Source organism: Populus trichocarpa, chromosome 2 (assembly GCF_000002775.5).
Source record: "Populus trichocarpa isolate Nisqually-1 chromosome 2, P.trichocarpa_v4.1, whole genome shotgun sequence".
NCBI lineage: Eukaryota > Viridiplantae > Streptophyta > Magnoliopsida > Malpighiales > Salicaceae > Populus > Populus trichocarpa.
The window spans coordinates 13,424,290-13,442,897 of NC_037286.2; the positions used below are offsets into that span (position 1 = coordinate 13,424,290).

The 18,608-nt window shown below is 33.0% G+C and overlaps 3 protein-coding genes across 11 annotated transcripts in view; 1 reads left to right on the top strand and 2 right to left on the bottom strand.

Moving 5' to 3' along the window:
- The window catches only part of LOC7457409 (pyridoxine/pyridoxamine 5'-phosphate oxidase 2), an 82,590-nt gene that overhangs the window by 38,107 nt on the left and 25,875 nt on the right, over window positions 1-18,608 (bottom strand). The window lies entirely within an intron of this gene.
- On the top strand, window positions 2,105-4,360 carry LOC7497268 (dof zinc finger protein DOF3.7). 9 transcript variants are annotated; one of them, XM_024596073.2, is made up of 3 exons: window positions 2,126-2,729; window positions 3,089-3,506; window positions 3,603-4,360. In XM_024596073.2, the coding sequence occupies exons 1-3, from the start codon at window positions 2,685-2,687 to the stop codon at window positions 3,908-3,910; spliced, it is 771 nt and encodes a 256-aa protein (XP_024451841.1). In that variant the 5' UTR covers window positions 2,126-2,684; the 3' UTR covers window positions 3,911-4,360. The 9 variants fall into 9 exon arrangements, with proteins under 9 accessions (XP_024451834.1, XP_024451835.1, XP_024451836.1 ...); XM_052450550.1 differs by having other exon boundaries at window positions 2,131-2,496; window positions 3,098-3,506; XM_024596066.2 differs by having other exon boundaries at window positions 2,105-2,729; window positions 3,089-4,360.
- On the bottom strand, window positions 14,304-17,934 carry LOC7457410 (uncharacterized). Its single transcript, XM_002302612.4, has 3 exons — window positions 17,685-17,934; window positions 15,854-16,002; window positions 14,304-14,784 (listed from the first exon to the last, which is right to left on the bottom strand). Exons 1-3 carry the CDS (start codon window positions 17,868-17,870, stop codon window positions 14,646-14,648), a joined length of 474 nt encoding a protein of 157 aa, XP_002302648.1. The 5' UTR covers window positions 17,871-17,934; the 3' UTR covers window positions 14,304-14,645.

An 18,608-nucleotide genomic window follows, 5' to 3' on the forward strand; every position in this document is an offset into this window, starting at 1 on the left:
TAGGTCCCTAATTAAATCTAGTGCTGTTGTTTCAAACCTTGGCTAACATGATCAGATGAAACACCAAAGAATAATAATAAACAAAAAAATTAGGGATTAAAATGAAAAAACGATGAGATATTAGATGAATCTTAGTTAACTTGTTAAATGAAAAATGAAGTAACGCGGTACCATTTACTTTTCCTTTTTTTCAACCTAATTGGGCCTTTGTTGGACTCGTATGAGATAGATTTTTAGAACTAATTTGAAGAATTATCTAAGAATCATGGACTATAATAAAGAAATTATCAAAGAATTTATCATTGCATATGCCAGCATATGAGATAGCCGAACCGCATGGGGCTTCACCGAGTTCTATTCAAGGTTTTCTTGGATGATTTTAGAATTATTATAACGAGTTTTCTCTCCTAGTACAGCGCGTGTTATCAGTGAGTCAATGACTTGGCTCCGGCTGCCATTTTTTCGTTATCTCCCTTTTCTTTCTCTCCATTAATTTGTGAGCAACACCGATGAAAAATAACTATTGTTCCTGTTCATAGTAGGATGTACAGTAATTCTTCTATGGCAATTAGTTTTTTCTACATTTCTCTCTCCCGTGCAACACCTGAGGGGGGGGGAAAAAACCTACCGTTCCTGCAATCAGTTTTTTTATCTATAATAAGAGCTTCTAAACTCAACCTCCAGACACGATCAGGGATTCCAAAATTAGCTTGAAATTAGGCTCCGCCGTGCCATCTACAGTGGGCCACAAGTGCGTTATGGGTCCATAGCCCACGAACTCCAGCCCAACAGATGATCGAACAAGCATAAGATCGATGTTCGCAAAATTTGGAGAGGTCTCACACTGCATGTAATTTTGCCAAATCTTAGATATGATGATGATGATGTTCATTGATCAACGCATTTTATGGTAACATTAAGCATCTTTCGCCACCATTTTGTGTTTGGTGGAAAATATATTAATATCATGGTATGGTGATATCAATCAGGCTATGCACGCAGCTTCTTAAATCGGAGAAGGCAGCAGCGTAGGAGAACAAGCAATCAATAATCCAACTGAAACTACGAGTAAGATTCGGTTCCTTGGCTATTTCGAAGAATTCGAAGCCATAGCTGTCAGCATCCCTATAAAGACATCCAACAAAGGAATTTCCCTTCCATTCTACCGCGCATTATTTGGGCCCCCACCATCTTGCTTTTGTCGGCTCCCCTCTCTCTCCATGAACCTTCCATTTTCATTTCTGAATGAAGAGCTTTCCTTACAATCCGGCCCCTTAATATAAACTAATTTATTACACTAACAAAGAAATACAGGCGAAGCTGGTAAGTAAACAATAGATCCTTAATTTAGTACAAGGTTTGAAGATTTTGACTCCGCGACGCGTAATACCTGAGCCGTCTTAAAATATCTTCTCTCAGAAATTGTACTGTCAATTTTCAAATTGAGACCACATGACGAACCTCCACATTCTGTTCAAAACAGGCTTGAATCCAATCTGATTTTAATGGGTTCTGTTTCTGAAAGGATTGAGCTTAAGCGCTTGCAACAAGATTAATCAGCATTAATACTGGGACTGCTGTGCCGTTATTATACCTATTTAAAAGGAGCTTAATGTGAATGAAGATTGAGTTCTGATCAATGGATGCGAATTGTGCCAAAACCAAGGCTGGTTCATTATATTGCTTTATGGAGGTTGAAAATAAATAAATAAAAATGACAATTTAGAAAATAAGTTCGCAACGTATACCAGATGGACTGGTGTGAGCTTAGCTTAATTAATCTGCAAGCAAAGAATATATATATATATATATATAGGGTGAATAGGAAGTTGCCTCCGAAAGCATGAAAAAGTTGCCAATCTGTGAGAAAGGATCTTTTGACAAAATGCAGGAGAGGATGTTAAAGTAATCGACAATCCTATCTTTTTGATAAACCAAACAGAACCCAACCTTTGTTCATGAGTGGTCCAAAAGAAAACATGCACTAAAAGGAAAACAACAGGGGAGGGTAACAAGAGATTGAAGAAGAATCAAAGGACTTGTACATTATAAGGTCAAAAAGTTGGAACCCACCCACAGTACATACACTCATAATTCCACCCACGATGAATAAACAAATGGACAATCCACTGTTGAACGAAGATCTGACAAAGAATTCTCACATAAGATTGAACCAGCGCTGCCAACTAAAAAAATGCGATTAATACTACTCCCTTCCCCTTCCTGTTATGCGTGTGGTGTAGTCAAAACAAATTAACGCCCCTCTCTCTTGCTTTGTGTTTTTTTTCACCCTCTTTCCATCTTCATAAAGTGAACTCGCACATAAAGCCAGCATACAAACAATCTAAAACATTCTTTCTTGCACTAAGAACAGCTGCAGACAAAGGAGGTGAACACGATCCTTCTTTCCCTTTCCCCCCCTCTCTCTCTGAAGTCATCAGTTGCTTTTCTTTCCCCTTTTCTTCTGAATTTATGGATGCTGCTTCATGGCCACGGGTGGGTAGATATATATTTGTTTTGCCAAGTATTATATAAAATCTTCTTTGTACAATTATGAGTTTCTCTGGTTTAGGGATTTTAAGGTTATATATGATCGACCATGTTCCAGTAGTTTGTTTTGAGAGATCGAATATTATTTGTTGTTTGTCTGTTTTCTCTTTTTGTTTGTCCTTGAGATCATCTTCATGCACAGTGCAGGTCCCTTCTATTTGAATTTTCTTTATGGAAAGGTAAAGTTTAATTTCTTCTTTGAACCATGCATGAAAGCATTCAACTTTTTCTTTCTTCACTTTTTTGCTCATGTGATAACTTATAAAGGAAAGGGAAAAGGCATGATTTGCTATTATCATTTGTTCTTTTAGGGTTTTTTTTTTCCCTCTTTAATTTCGTTTCTGCTTTTCCTTCATGGAGTTAATTAATTTCCTCTTTCATGTAATTCTTCAGACAAAGAAACCTTATGCGTTTTTATTATGTTTGATCTACTAATTGTTATCCCATCAGCCATCTCTTAATAAGGTTTCAAGATTGCATGGTTTGATTACTTCGTTCAATATCGCTATGGATCTCCTTCATCATCTCAGTACTCTAGGGTTTGCAGGATATTAAACTGGCAAGACCCATGGAAGAGATGACATCAAATACATGCGGAAGGCCTGTGTTAGAGAGAAAAGCAAGGCCTCAAGAGCAGTTGAACTGTCCAAGATGTAACTCAACCAATACCAAGTTTTGTTACTATAACAACTACAGTCTCACACAACCAAGATATTTTTGCAAGACTTGCAGAAGGTACTGGACTGAAGGAGGATCTCTTAGAAACGTTCCTGTTGGAGGAGGTTCAAGAAAGAACAAGAGATCTACATCATCATCAGTAGCAGCATCTGCAGCTCCGTCGAAGCTCCCCGATCTCAACCCACCAAACCTCTCACACTTCTCTTCTCAGAATCCTAAGAGTGCCCATGAAGGTCAAGACCTTAATCTGGCATTCCCAGCTATGCAGGATAGTCAAGGTATATCTCATTATACTGAAGTGGCCAAAACTGAAAATAACAACTACAATCAACATAACTCTTATTCTTCTCCCTATACTTCATCTCCTATTTCAGCTCTGGAGCTACTAAGGAGTGGAATTGCTTCTAGGGGTTTGAATTCTTTTATCCCAACACCGATGCCAGATTCAAATACACTTTATTCTTCGGGTGGATTCCCTTTGCAAGAATTGAAACCAACTCTGAGTTTTTCTCTTGATGGGCTTGGAAGTAGATATGGAGTTCAAGAACATAATGGAAGGCTTTTATTTCCTTTTGGTGAACTGAAACAGCTTTCAAGCACAAATGAAGTTGATCAAAACAAGGGACAAGGGACTTCAAGTACTGGATACTGGAACGGAATGTTTGGTGGAGGATCATGGTAAAAGAGAGAAGAAAGAGACAAGGAGCCCAAGAAACAACTATATCATTCTTTCTTTTCACTCCTTTTCACATGGTATTGGGTCACATGTTGAAAGCTGTTCATGACTAACATATATAGGACACATATGGTTTCTCTTTTTGCTTTGCTTTGTATTCTGCTCTTCACTCTTTTGAGCAGTGTAAAAATTTTGAAGCTCATTTGGTTTTTGGCTTCAAAAAGGGTTCTTACTCGTATAATGTTTTCAAGATAGAAGAAGATTTGAATATGAGTCTGGGTTTTCTCATGGCAGTAAGACTTGTATTCATAAAGTCTTCTATCAGGATTTGCACCTGCAGTATATTATTGTATTGAGTGTCCAGAGTTGGTTCGGTTAAGCTTTCAATGTATGCAATGAGACTGAGATTTGGAAGAAGTTTCAAGGAAAAAAAAAATTCTATCAGTTACATATCAACTTGGTTGCGAGCTAGGCTGGTTAGTGCTTCTGTGTGACCCCAACTGTCTCCAACTTTTTCCCATCTCTTTCTATGTCAAAACCAGTCTTCTTGTATGTCAGGTCTGACTTGTTATCCATTGGAGTCGACGGGATTCTTCCAACCATGAAATGCACTTCATGGAACAAGCTAGCTAACACAGAAGCCAAAGAAGAACTACTTGACATGTCCCACCTTTAGGATTAGCTTCTTACTGTCTAAATCTCTTTTGAAAGTGCAATCGTAATAAATTAAACATGGCATCTAAACAAATTGTACTTTGAAACAAATTAATTTACCTGCCCCAACTAAAAGCTTACCTAATATAATTTTCAGTCACCCACTCGATATAGCGGCTGGCCCCAAATCCATTAAACGATCATTACTGCATGTTATTTGTTGTTTTAATATTCACAGACTTGGAAAATATAACAAGCTCACCTCTCAATTTGGTCTTGAGAGGGACCCCCAAAACATTCCTCTGGGCAAGCGTGCTAAGAAATAATCCCCTCCACCTAGCTAGTGAATCCATCCATCCAAGTTTCTTCTCCATTTTTCTCTTTTTTTATGCTGCTGTGCATATCACTTGAATGTCATTTTGGAGGAAATAAAGTGTTACCGGTCTGTTTCTTCCCGATCACAGACCCCATTCTAGCTAGGTGCTAGCTAGACGCCTCTCTTTTATCGAAGTGCCTAATCATACTCCTCCATTGATTAGAGTACTGACTGCTTAGTACTAGGACCATAAATAGGATTATCCTAAGTAATCACTACCACAAAATTTAAAAATATGACAGAGTATTTCATCCTTGTATAGTGAAAATTTTGTCAGCATTGAGAAATGTTGAAGGAATCGATAACGGAACACCATTGTCGAAAAGTATCTCATCGGGCTTTCAATTCTATCGGCCATTCAATCCTCATTTTTCAATTTCAACAAAATTACTGATAGAATATGTTGTCGGCAATTTCATCACCGTTTATATTCCTAATATTTTTTTTTATCTATTATTCTGTCAGTAAATTGCTATCCATTATGTAAAGTTTATAAAAAATTTCAGAATGCATATGAAATTTTATATGGAAATACCAACAAAAACACCAATACAATTCCATCAGCGTTTTTGATAATTTTATTTTCTTATGATCTCCAACTACAACAATTAGATAGTTTATAATATACCACAATCATAACAAAAACACATTTTCAAAAAATTACATATATAAATTTCATAATTCATTTAAACAGAGCAAAACAATGAGATAAACAAAATTTCATTCATACACAAATATTTTTAAACAAATATAGATATAAACAACATTCAAATTCTTTAAAAGGTGAAGATGAAAAAGAAGAAAAAGATCATGAACCATAGGATCTAGGACAAAGAGGGAAAATGCATACCCATAACTACATTTATTCGAGCCTAATAAATTCTATTTTCTCGTTGGAGTTTAGCTCTCATTTTTGCTCTCATATTCAACATCTTAGTAGACAGTTGTTCCTCAGCCCTTTTATGAACAGTCTCATCAAAGTCATCCAATATATAACTTGGGTTGGAATGTGGTGTGATTACAGTTAAAATAGTGTTGTTCGTCCTCAGTTCTCGGGCTGATATTATAGGCAAACCATAAATTTAATTCTTATAGGGTTCATCACTTGCAGCAGCCTCCAACCACACTTGAGGATCATAAGGAGAATGAGTGGAAGTATCTTTGCTAAATTTCAGAACCATGCTAGTGTTATATGTCTTCTACAAAACAAAAAAAAAAAAAGCCAAATTCCTAAATTAGGTAAGGATATTTTAGATTAATGATGCAAATAAATAATATTAAACCAATACTAATTATATAAAAAAAACTTACAATGAACACTACTTCCGCTCTTATATCGACATCCCCCTTCTTTATATAAGTTTCCTCATATAACTTCATTATAGTCTATTCTCACCCAAGTTGTTTTTCTTGCAAATTAAATAGTTTTTAAAAGTATCACAAATAAATACATAATTAGAACTTTAAAGGAAAAAAAAAAGCATTTAACAACAAGCTGTTACTAAGAGCTTTACATAGTTGATAAACAGAATCACTTATTCGGTGTGCTTACTCATCAAACCATGTGTTTTTTATTTTTATTTTATGTACAGGATCGTGAGTGTTTGTAAAACTTTATGAAGCCATAAATTTTTGATACATTTCCCAATTACTCTTTGTGACAACGCCTTGGTTTATAGCTTTTGCATTTATCTATGTCATTTGAGCCAGCCTTTCTAATTGCTTGTTTGTTGGCATTGTACCAAAAATCACATTAATTGATTTAAATTTACTTAGTTGCATTGTGAATTTCTCACTCTCCTGAGAAGAGCCTCGTTGCTCCCGTCCTATCAAAACATTTTCTTAATTGATTTCATACATTAATTAGTTTTCAAAATTTTAAAAGACTAATAACTCGAATTAGAGATTATTTATCCAACCTTAAACTTTCTTCACCAAGTATCTATCATATACATTCATTCAGGATGGTGATGAAGTTAACTCCATTAAAACAATGGTTCTTTAAATGACAACTTCATTGTAGATGTTATGGAATGAGTAACTTTAATATTGGTACATCTGAAAATCAATTTAAGCAAGTCATTTTCGTGTTATTATAAAACTTAAAATAACTCAAAACAAATAAATAATATAATAACACAAAACATTAATTATATAAACAAGTTGCCCTTTCATTCTGCTATATTTTTGCTTGAAATGGGTTCTATCAAAAAAGGATGCATGCTCTATTGTTCTTAATGGTTGAGCCTTGGTTTGTAACTTTTATATTAGATCTCTTCATTATCATCACCAAGATTTACGACACAATCACCGACACTATTACTTGATGAAGCGGTAATGTTTTTGTTGGACTTGGACTTGTTTTTTCTTGTATACATGGTACCTAAAAGAAAACAATGAACACAATTCAAAGATAAACCAAATTATAAATCATAGAGAAATCATGCAAATTCTTGCTTTAACACAAATTATAATCTATATAAGATGACCCAACATTAGCTTATTACTATAAAGTTTTGTCGGCAAGACTAATTAACAAAACCAAGCATTTCTTCTGGAACCATAAACCATGTTGATATTCTTCTTGAAAAAAACAGTAGCCCTAAATTCCTAAAATGTTCCATCCTTTGTCAATGAGAAGAACTATCATCCTTTAAAAAACTAATAATGGATATTTATCTCCTTTATATGCTCTGCTCCCCCATCATAAAAGACAAAAATTCTGCACAAATTAGAAAAAGACATGGGAGGTAGTTGGGTCTCGCTCATGGAGTCCTATAGAGGGGGTCAAGTAACCTTTGACCCCCACTGAATTCAACTCAATATAATAACATGATGCATGAATTAAACAGTATGACCAAACCCAAATTCATGATTGTTAAGAAATAAAGAATAAGGTATAATTTTTTTTAGAAACTAAAATCCCGTAAAATTAACACTTACATAAACTAATATTACTAAAATCAAACTTAAGGTTATTGAACAAGAAATCAAACCAGAGATGGGAAGATGAAAGGTTTTGTCAGCACCAAATTTACAATGAGGGGTTATCAAAAAATAAAGATCCCTAAGATAAAATAAAGAATAAATAGGAAGAAGAGAGAAATTGTCGAATTTTAAAATCATCAATGAAATTTTCATTGGTAATTATATCATATACTTAGATACGTAAGCAATGTTGATGATATATTTTTTTATTTTTTTGTTCTATTATTGTTTTAATTGAAAATTATCAATTTAATTTTTTTTTGTCATTTTCATCGGTAAACAACAACAAATATTTTCTATTTATATTTTAGTTTTTTTTAATATTTTCTTTGTCATTTTCATCGGTAAACACATCAAATATTTTCTAATTTTCTAATAGTGAAATTTGTTCCACCATATTTCTTTCTATCGGTCATTATCGCTCTCTTTGGTACTCTTGCTTCATTGATGACATAAACACATTCAAAAAACAGAAACCATGCACCCTAATTCTATTACACATCAATCTACTTTGACAAAAATGCAAATTTGGTATACTATCTTTGATTAATGTTCTATTTTAAGTACCCAACCTCCAATCAACCTATTCAAGTTCCTCACTTTAATTTTCCTAATGTTATACCCATGGTTAGTTAGTTCCACGAATACATTGGTGACATTGGCCATTATCTCTTTCCATGCCAAAAATATGGACATGAATTGGAAAAAGAGAACGAATTATTTAGTACCCAATCTTTTATTTAATTTTTATTTGAGTATCTCAAATTCAATATTATTTATTTGAGTACCTCGACTTTTATTTTTCAATGCAGTATTCTTCATGCCTGACGTTAGAAAAGTGATGACATGGGAGTTGAGATTGAAAACAATATATGAGAAAATGAATATTTAATTAACATTGTAAAAAAAAATTGAAAACAAAATAAAATGTTGGTAAAATAAGAATTTACATTGGATATAAAAGACCATTTTAGTACCCCTTTAAAAGCCAAATCAACACCGATTGAAATTCACAACCACGGCAATGGTGTTTAATTCATGTTGGTGGTGCTAAAATGTTCATCCATGATGTTGAGATGTGTTAAAACAACTATCCGATTACCCATCATGATGTATTATAATTCTTAAAGATTTCAATAGAAATTAATCCTATATATAAATTAGAGAAATTAAAAAAGACCACAAAATACATAATAAGAATTAAAAATTACATGTCATAATATGTGGTGGCACCAAAATCATTTTAAAAACCCAATAATTGTCTCAAAATAGTTAAGAATTCTAATAAAATAAAAATATCAAATAAAAAAATAAAATACTATACTATGTGGAAGCACTAGAATAATAATAAAAAAACCCTCTAAAGCCCTAGAAAAGAAGATAATTATGTTCATCCAAAAATATGAGATTTAATTAATATACACAAATGATAATAAAATGAGATTAGGGAAGACGACCTGGCTTCTTCTTCTTGATGATGATACATTCAATTAACCTTTTCTGTAAAAAGGTTAAATGTAGTTAAGATATTAATCTATTATTTTCTTGATTATATTCATTTTCACATTTTTCAATATGAATCCACATTTGTTTGCTATGTAACTTAGGCTCTGTACGTAGTACACCTGCTATATACGTAATTAACCTGTATTTTGCATAAAAAAATATTTTTATTCTTTTATGTTTTTTTTTTTATATATATCTGAAACACATGTTTCACCTGTAGTGCAACATGTTGCCAAACAGGTTCTTGATACGAAGACAGATGAGAAAAAAAATAAAATAAAAACAAGCAACTCAACTCAAATAGATGAATTGCAGGTTGGATACTTGAATAAAAAATCAATCCACCGTTAGTACTAAATTTGCAGTTCGCTTCCTCTTGTCTTTCCCCCCATGAAAGGAATCTCCTGCGTCAACGAATAGTATATATTGGGACGCACACCAGCTGCAACATGTGGAAACCCATGACGTTTTTATATCTCGTTTTCTTTTTTGTAAATGCAATACACTACAGTGGTGTCGAACTAGACCCCTGAAATGATGCAGGGCTCGGCAAACGCCAAAATCATCACGAGGGTTCTAGCTTTTTTAGGCCTTGCAGAAAAGCTGAGATCCGCTTTTTTTTTTCTTTTCTTTCTAAGGTAACAAAAAAGGGCCGAAGGCCGTAAAGCACAGAGAGAGACAAACTAACCTAATTTCCAGTCTCTTTATAATCACCAATACAACAGAAATCCTTCCATTCCATAGCCTCTCCTACATAAATTTTGGAGGCTCAGGAAAGAAACATGTCTCCCTAACGTCTTTGCCATCCACTTCAACCTTACTGTATGCTACCACTATAAGCAGCCAGTAGCGTCTACAATTAATGGATCACGTAACAAGAGCTCTTACCTGCACAGCACAGTTGTGACTTGCGAAAGCCATCGAACTGCCTTATGTCCCCGTCAACCACTTCTGTTGGTCCCTCAGCTACGTTTTGAAAACGATTTAATTTGTCGTCGTTTGGGCTGTGAAAAGGAATGGAAATCGGTTGCTAGAGGACCTGGGCTGGGTAGTTCCAGCTAAGGGAAAACGATTGACGCCAATTTTACAGTATATTGGCTTATGAATTGATTCATGGAAAAAGAAACCCAAGAAATTTAGAGGGGCCAATCTAGCTTTGTTTCCAGTCGCCCTCAATTTACATATTTAAAGATTCCCCGCGACTGCTAAAGCGACCACAAAGTTAGGCAGCCAGCTTTCTCATCTAATTATCATATACTTTGGAGAGGATGCATGTGGGAGTGAAAGGTCTGGAAACCAAGCCCCACATCACATATACCGAATAGAAAGCTCAAGGAACCACCAAACTAAGCACTTTCCTAGCTGCACCATAGGATGCGGACAGATAATGGCCAACAGCACTCTCATTTGTTTCAATGATCTAATCTGCATGTAGAAACCTGACTTACCATAAGAGTTCACTGAGGTAACATTTGTTTACTTTCCTCAAATATATGATATAGAGAAACGGTGAGGTTAAACGATACAAGACATTATACAAGATGATGACAAAAATGTATTTGTTCGTGGTGTTGAAGATATAGTAATTTGTTTTATATCTTGTTTAATTGATAGTAAATAAAACATAAAAATATATATATAAAAAATTATTTTATTTTTAATTACTTTAAACTTATATATTTAATTTTTTTAACTTTAATTTATATCAAATGTTAAAATTAATAATTATATAATAACTTTAGATATAAAACCAAGACGAGCATCAACCCCAAGGCCTCCACCGATTCGGGTTTGAGAAAAAAAAAGATTTAATCCAGCATGATATGATAAAAAAAACCTGGGTTAACTCACGATCCGGTTGACCTGTGGTAAACCCAGGTAAAAAACCAATTGACTTAAAAAAAAAACATTTTGTGTTAAAACAATGTTTTTTTTTATTATCATATATATATATATATATATATATAAAAATGTGAGTCAACTTGAGTTGACTCAGATTAACCTAGATTGACTCTCTCAACTCATGACTCGAGTCTTGCTCTCAGTTGAATTTTTAAACTATGATAGTAACTACATTTATCCTTACATGTCTTAGTTCAATAATTTTAGTATTAATATTTTTTAATAAGGATATATTAGGAATAGAAAATAATAGATATTATCTCATGTTTTGAAAATATAGAAATTTACTCCAATATTGTCTAGAGACATTTATTTTTATGTTTCTATATTTTCAAATGAGCACGTTTCTATTTCCATTGTCTTCATCTTTATTGTTGTAGGACAAAAATCTACCTTATTAACATAATATAGTTAGCAACTAGCTATTTGACTAGTGTTTCCCCACAAGTTGAATAACTTTTTTATGCAAAAAACAATAATGAATATGAAGGCTTTTCCAACGTGTTTTTTGACCAAAAAAAAAAACAAATCCTAATCATAAATTGAAAAGATTATACATTCATTTAATTAAATAAATCAAGAAATATTTGTGCCAATAAATGAAAAAAAATATTAACGCGTCTATTAGACTCACTTCATCGTTGGTCAGATAATTTTTTTTCCAACACAAATAGAACTCATTGATAATAATATTGACCTTTTTCATGAACTAAATTGATGTCAATCGAAACTCTTTACAACTAGAGTCTAGTGATTTTCTCTTTCCTCTCTCAAGCCATAGATTGAAAAATAAGAAAAACAAAATTATGTATTGCAATTGAAAATTTGAAATAATAAGTGACCAAAAATTTATAATTTAAAAAATGGACTAAAGTGAGTTTTCCCCCTATTTTTTAAAATGCCACCTTTTTCTTCTTGTTTTACACTTTAATCCTGTTTTGTTTTTTTTCAATTTTTTCCCTCGTTAACAATTCTTGATAAATTAGTCATGATTTGAGCATAAAAAGGATACAATTGAAGAGATAAAGATGCAATTGAAGAGATAAACATCGAGAACTAAATTATAAGAAAATCATTATTGATTACTACAGTGAAAGTGAAAGCACCAAGAGTTTTAGAGCTTCTTATAACAAGTTTGTAAACATTTAAACTACATGCCAAAAATCAAAATATAAGCACTCAAAGTAGTAATTAGCCAACCTCCTAGGTGTTGATAACACATTTATTGTGAATTGAAAAGTTGATACATGGATTTAATAAAATAAAATAAAAATATATGTATTTTTTTAATGAAAATATTTTTTTGATTATAAACATCATTTTTTAAATAAAAAAACTTGGAATGATATTAAAAACAATTTTAATAAAAAAAAATGTGTCTTACTATTTTGTATATAATCAAAGGAAAAAAAATGATTAATTTGACAAAATTATTTTAAGAATTTATAATAAAAATATATAAACTTCATTTCATTTAGTATTCATGATCACAAACTTAAAAAAACATGTATGGTAGGTTCATATATAATAATCAATAAAATAATTGCTAATATTATTATAAAAAAATTATTATAATCTCATCTGAAAAAAATAAATTTTAATAGTATTTAATGGAATAAAATCCGAAATATAATTTTTTTTATTATATTGAGTTTTGACTAACTTTAAGGAAAAAGAATAATCATGAATGACGACAAAAAAAGTGAAAAACAAATGCTATAACCTTATTTGAAGAAAAAAAAAACAATTAGAATTAAATAGTATTTAATGAAATAACATCCTAAATATAATTTCAATTACTTCGTTAAAAATTAAGAAAAAAATAAAAAGGTTGTTTAAAAAATGCTTAATCGCCTGTAACTTGGAGGGCCAGCATGAGTGGCCAAAAAAAAAAAGATGAGGCGCGCGCGGGCTTGCAAATCAAGCCTGCATGGTCTGCAAGTAAAGCAAATGATGCATTGTTTGCCAGTGCATGTTCCTGCCACTTAACGTAGTCGAAAAGTTAAGTTCCGACTTCTTTGACCCAACAAACCTATTTTTACCCCTTTTTTCACATGAAAACAGTTAAGAAACACCATAGAAAGCTTAAGAAACCAATTTCTAACCTTAAACCATCCTTTAATTTGTAGAAAAAAAACACAAAAATAACCTAAATTAATTAAAAAAATAAATGTTTTGACGTACTTTTTCCGACCATATAAACAATGAAAAACATCTCAACGACATTTCTCTCATTAAATAACTCATTGACACATCAAGATTTATTTATTTTTGTTACCAAAATGTAATCAACCGACTATTCTCTTTCCTTCTTTATTTTTTAAACTTGAGAATTGAAACGTGAATAAAATAAAATTTTGAATTAAAATTTAAAATCCTAAAACTAAACGGTCAAAAAATTAGAGTTAATAAATAATACTTAGAGTGAACATACCTTTTCACACATTTGAAATAAACGTCGTTATTTTTTCTAGTTCACAGGTCTTTATTTTTTCTAGTTCACAGGTCTTTTTTTTCTCTTAATCTTCTTTATACTACAAATTCAAACCATACCTCAAGAACATTCAAAGAGAAAAAACAATCAACCCCAAAACACCACAAACAGAAATGTAAGGATGCAATCGAATAAACAAAAGTTCAGTAACCAAAACAAAAAAAATAATCCACTATTAAACTCAATAATGAAATGTTTAAGTATGCACATAGCTATAGCTATAGCGAAAAACCCAAAAGATTTAGTTTTTTTAACTAGTTTCGTTGACCACTCTCCGTTGTGGGTATGAATTTGAAACTTTCAGACAACTTTTTTTTAGTCTTCCTGTGAGAAAAAAGTTACGAAATTGAAATGGCAGTGACTGGAGATTCAGTTTCATTTTGCACAAAGTTTTTTTGGATACTAAACACGCACAACGTTAAGTTTGGGTTAAATAATAATAATAATAATAATAATAATAATAATAATAATAATTCAGGTTAAAAATTAAAAGTAAGTAATTTAATTTAATTTAACCAAAGTTACAGTGCTGTGAAAGTGCGCCATACGCTGATAACAGCTGTGTGATACGCCAAAGATACACGAAATTTCTCAACTGTACAGAGATTAGCTCGACAGACATCCTTTTCTAACTCGATACCTTTATCCTTCACTTGAGGAACAGGTTGTAAACAGTAGCCAGTGCAAGAACGTTACACATATTCAAATATCCTTCAAGTTCCGACTTCTATACAAAGATATGATAACCTTTATGCAGAACTGCAGAAGGATTGGAGGCTTTTAAACACGAAAAACGACCACTCTTTTAACACATGCCCAACTTACTTGTCTGCATTTATTCCAAAGATCCGAACCTTGTGCATATTCGGGAACTTGGCAACAACAAGCACCATCACAGCAAGAGTGTTGAAAATGAGCATTGGATGTTGATAGTCAGTGGTGTGTGAGGCTATCAAGTACCTGCCAGAGACAGCAAATGGAAGTATAATCTCAATTTCAAGCATGGGAAAACAGCATCAAAGTAAATTTAAGATCAGTGTAAAAGAATGCGTAGCTTGAATGGCCAACCAATGCATGAAATGAAACACAAAGGGCTTGCCAACGCAAGTGTGTTCTATTACAAATACATGTCAAGGGAAAACTTAGTGCTGAGTCACTACTGTCTAGAACACAGCTAATGTGCATGGAAAAGGTTAAACAGCTACCTGGTGCTCTGGTTTAGACACACACAACTCGAATTTTTCCCATCATCTAGGCAACTTGAAGACAGAAACATCGCATTGCTCTATGGAACTAGAATTATAAAAATCTAGCCTGAACCTAGGAGCCAACCAATTCAAGCAGATTTTAATTGGCCCATGGAAGCTGCGTAACTCCAGTAACCAATATGCTAACCCATGTGAGATGCATCATGCTTCTCCAAATCAATTTAAGTATGTCACCCAGGAAAGACCGGCATCTCACTAAAGAGTACAATGAATTCTTACAATATTAGATTATTCGCATTCAGTGATTGCTTCCAACTTAACTCAAATTGTACTCCATTGCTATCAACATTAGGCATCAAAAAGTTCAAGCTTTGACAGGATTCAAAGTGCATAGTCTATCATGGAAAGGTAATTAATGAGATTTTAATTTGCTCATGTCTTCCCAAAAACATAATTACATCTCATGGACAGTGAAAAACAGGGGCAAAAGTATTCACTGTAATCCAAAAAAAAAGAAGCAGAAGGCCCAGAAAAGGACAGCTACGAACACTGCATCCACACACAAATGAGAGAGGTTTCCAAGCTTCATGACAATGAGTTCCACACACACACATATATATATAATTCAATCATTCTGTGCATATATTATAAACAACAAGATTGACGAGGAGCATAAAGCAAGCAAGAAAATTTTGCTTAACATGCATTTGGCTATGAACCAATCAACCAACAAATTTTTTTAGGTGAGGAAATAGGGAGCATGTCAGTATGCGTGCACACATGCATACTTATAAATACAAAATTTCTTTCAGAAAACTTACAGCACCACAGGTACAACAGTTAGAAACTTTCTGTTGCGTGTAAGCTGCTTCCCTTTATCTATCTGTTCCCACCAGGTCAGCCGATTATAGATCCCCTGGTCTTCAGCAAATGGGGTTCCTTTCTTCCAGTGGAAAAAGTGATAAGTGATCTGAAGAGCGAAGCATTCTAATCACTCATTGTTCAACAAAAAATGGAGCAACTAAGCTGCGACTGGAAATGAAGACAGATAGAGCACTGAAATGAACATAGAACTTGTCATAATAGTGAATGATGATTCATGCAACAGTTGTACAGGTGGTAGAAAACAGGCCAACGTTAAGCCATTTGTAATGCAAAGAAAAAGAAAAATGATACTTGTTAAAAAGTTCCTACTCTGCTATTGCTAACAGCCACAAAAGCATTCATTCAATTCAATTATACACTATTTACCTACTGTTTCTATTCAAACAATACACGCATACCCCAATGACATTTTTTTTATTTTCAAATCTGCAGTGAACACACCCTATACCAAACAGTTCGTAATGAGGGAAAATAGTAACACTCCACAAAAAAAAAAGGATATACAAAAATTTCCTTCTAACTGAGGCAGCATTAAATATTAACACAAGTTACCTAACAACTAAACAGGGTCATATGATAAGGATTCAACAGATAGCGTGCAGAGGATCAAAATATCAGCATAGTTACAAATCAATCTAATCCCCACATGACAGAGCTCACAAACTTAGTTCAATAGATCATAATCTCCTCCTGTACCTTGATGTGAAATGCAAGGAATCAAGAAAAATAATCCAAAAGCTTATACTACTTGTTTGCAGGCTTCCCATTTAATATATAATCATCGTGAGAAACTGGTTCTGAAGGAAAAAATGAAGCTGTTCTCTTGTGGTTACACCAAGGTAAAAAGCCCATCATAGGTGGTAAATCCATTGCATATCCACAACCTATTAATGTCATAATTAACACGTGTGTTTCCTACATCATTTAGTAACTAAGCTTTGAAGAAAACCAGAAAAGGCTAACAGTTCAAAACATATAGCCTCACAGGTTTTAAGAATGTCTGATTATTCCACGTACCCTAATGCTCATGTCTTGTTAGCATAGCTGATGAAGTTTCTTGAGGTCACTTTGTAATTGATTCATACTCCTCGTACTAAAGGACCTAGAACCAAATTCTACTTGTACGCAGGGTGGATGCAGGTTCAAGGGAGGAGGAGGGTAAAATGTCTGTGAAGAGTCCACAGCCATTCTACCATATCCTTCCAAGTTTAGTGAGACACTCCGATCAATCCTCTATTTACCTGGACAACTTATTTATTTAGGTTTTTAGCATTCTTTCATGATGTTAGCTTGTGGTCATCTTTTAAGACCAAAATCCTTCAAAAAACAACTCCACGAAAACTTCATACAAAGTTATCCATTCCAAACTTTCAACCAAATCAATGAGTGTAATGGCAGTGAAACTCTTCTGTTCATTGTAAGGAACGAAACAGAGAGACCAAGTTCGCCCAGGTATCTGCTTGTAACAAACAAGTGAAGAACAAAGGTGCCCACTTTAGCATTTGAAACCGAAAACACTAATTCTAAGGCTAGTCATTTGATGATAAACATAATCTAATAATTTCACTTAATCAAGATACGATGCAGCTAAAGAAATTTGATAAATTGAGCAAGCTAAACTAAACCCCAAAACCAAACACGCACGCAATCCTTGAAACTCCTAAAATAAGAATAACAGCAGGCTTTCTTTCTTCGAACCCTAATCAAGAAATTCCAACCTACCCGATCAAATTTTTTTTTTTTTTTTAAAAAGGGAAGAAAACTTACAGCGAAGTGAGAGAGATTGACGATGGTCCAGGCCAAGCCAGGAGAGCAACCAAAGATAGCAAGAACAATGAGCCAAAAAAAGAACAATATTAATATGTAAGTGGTCCAAACCCCTGGATACATGAACCACTCCGTGTTCCTGTTCAGATCCGCCGTTGGCACCGCCGTCACATACAAATTCGCCATTTCCCTCTCGCTGTCTCTTTCAATGTCTTTTCTTTTCGTTTCTATATCAAGTACTTTTATGATTTACAACCAGTTTGGTAGCACAGTGATTGTATTTTAAATTATTTTTTAATATATTAAAAATAATATTTTTTATTTTTTTAAATTTATTTTAATAATAGCACAGCAATAATTTATAAATACTAAAATGAATTAATTTAAAATAAAAATTAATTTTTTTTAAATACAAAAATATTTTTATTTGATTTAATAATAATAAAAAAAATGTTTTTGATGGTTATGGTTATTAGATTGCGGCAGAGAAGAATGTAAAGAGGGATGGAAGGTAGTGATTATTTTTAAGAATCACAAGAAAAACAAAAGGAATCCTCTCCCGTTCTTGGCTGCTTGGTTAATCATCAACCAGAAAATTAATTCGCTTCTATTATTATTTTGATTTATCAAAAATATAGTATTCTTTAACTGATAATACCAATGCCGCCGATCATTATTCGATGTCGTTTCACGACTGCTTATAGTAGAAAACTAGATTTTCTAGCCCCAGATCGGGATATCCGTGGAATGAAAAGCGGAAAAAACTTAGAAAATTCAAGGATTAATAATTTAATTTTAAAATATAAAATTAAAATAAAATTAATTTAAAAACATATTGAAGAAAAAACCTTGAGTTATTTTATTAACATATCACCCGAAACATAAGATGAGGATATAAATATCGGTTCAATAATAATAATAATA

What these genes read in the sequence shown, in the direction of transcription:
- LOC7497268 (XM_024596066.2), top strand. Translation starts at nt 2,685, where the DNA reads ATGCACAGTGCAGGTCCCTTCTATTTGAATTTTCTTTATGGAAAG. An exon ending in TGAATTTTCTTTATGGAAAG is followed by an intron (nt 2,730 to 3,088) that starts GTAAAGTTTAAT and finishes TCAGTACTCTAG; the next exon opens with GGTTTGCAGGATATTAAACT.
- LOC7457410 (XM_002302612.4), bottom strand. Translation starts at nt 17,870, where the DNA reads ATGGCGAATTTGTATGTGACGGCGGTGCCAACGGCGGATCTGAACAGG. An exon ending in TCAATCTCTCTCACTTCGCT is followed by an intron (nt 16,003 to 17,684) that starts GTAAGTTTTCTT and finishes TTCGCTCTTCAG; the next exon opens with ATCACTTATCACTTTTTCCA. An exon ending in ACTGTTGTACCTGTGGTGCT is followed by an intron (nt 14,785 to 15,853) that starts GTAAGTTTTCTG and finishes TGTCTCTGGCAG; the next exon opens with GTACTTGATAGCCTCACACA.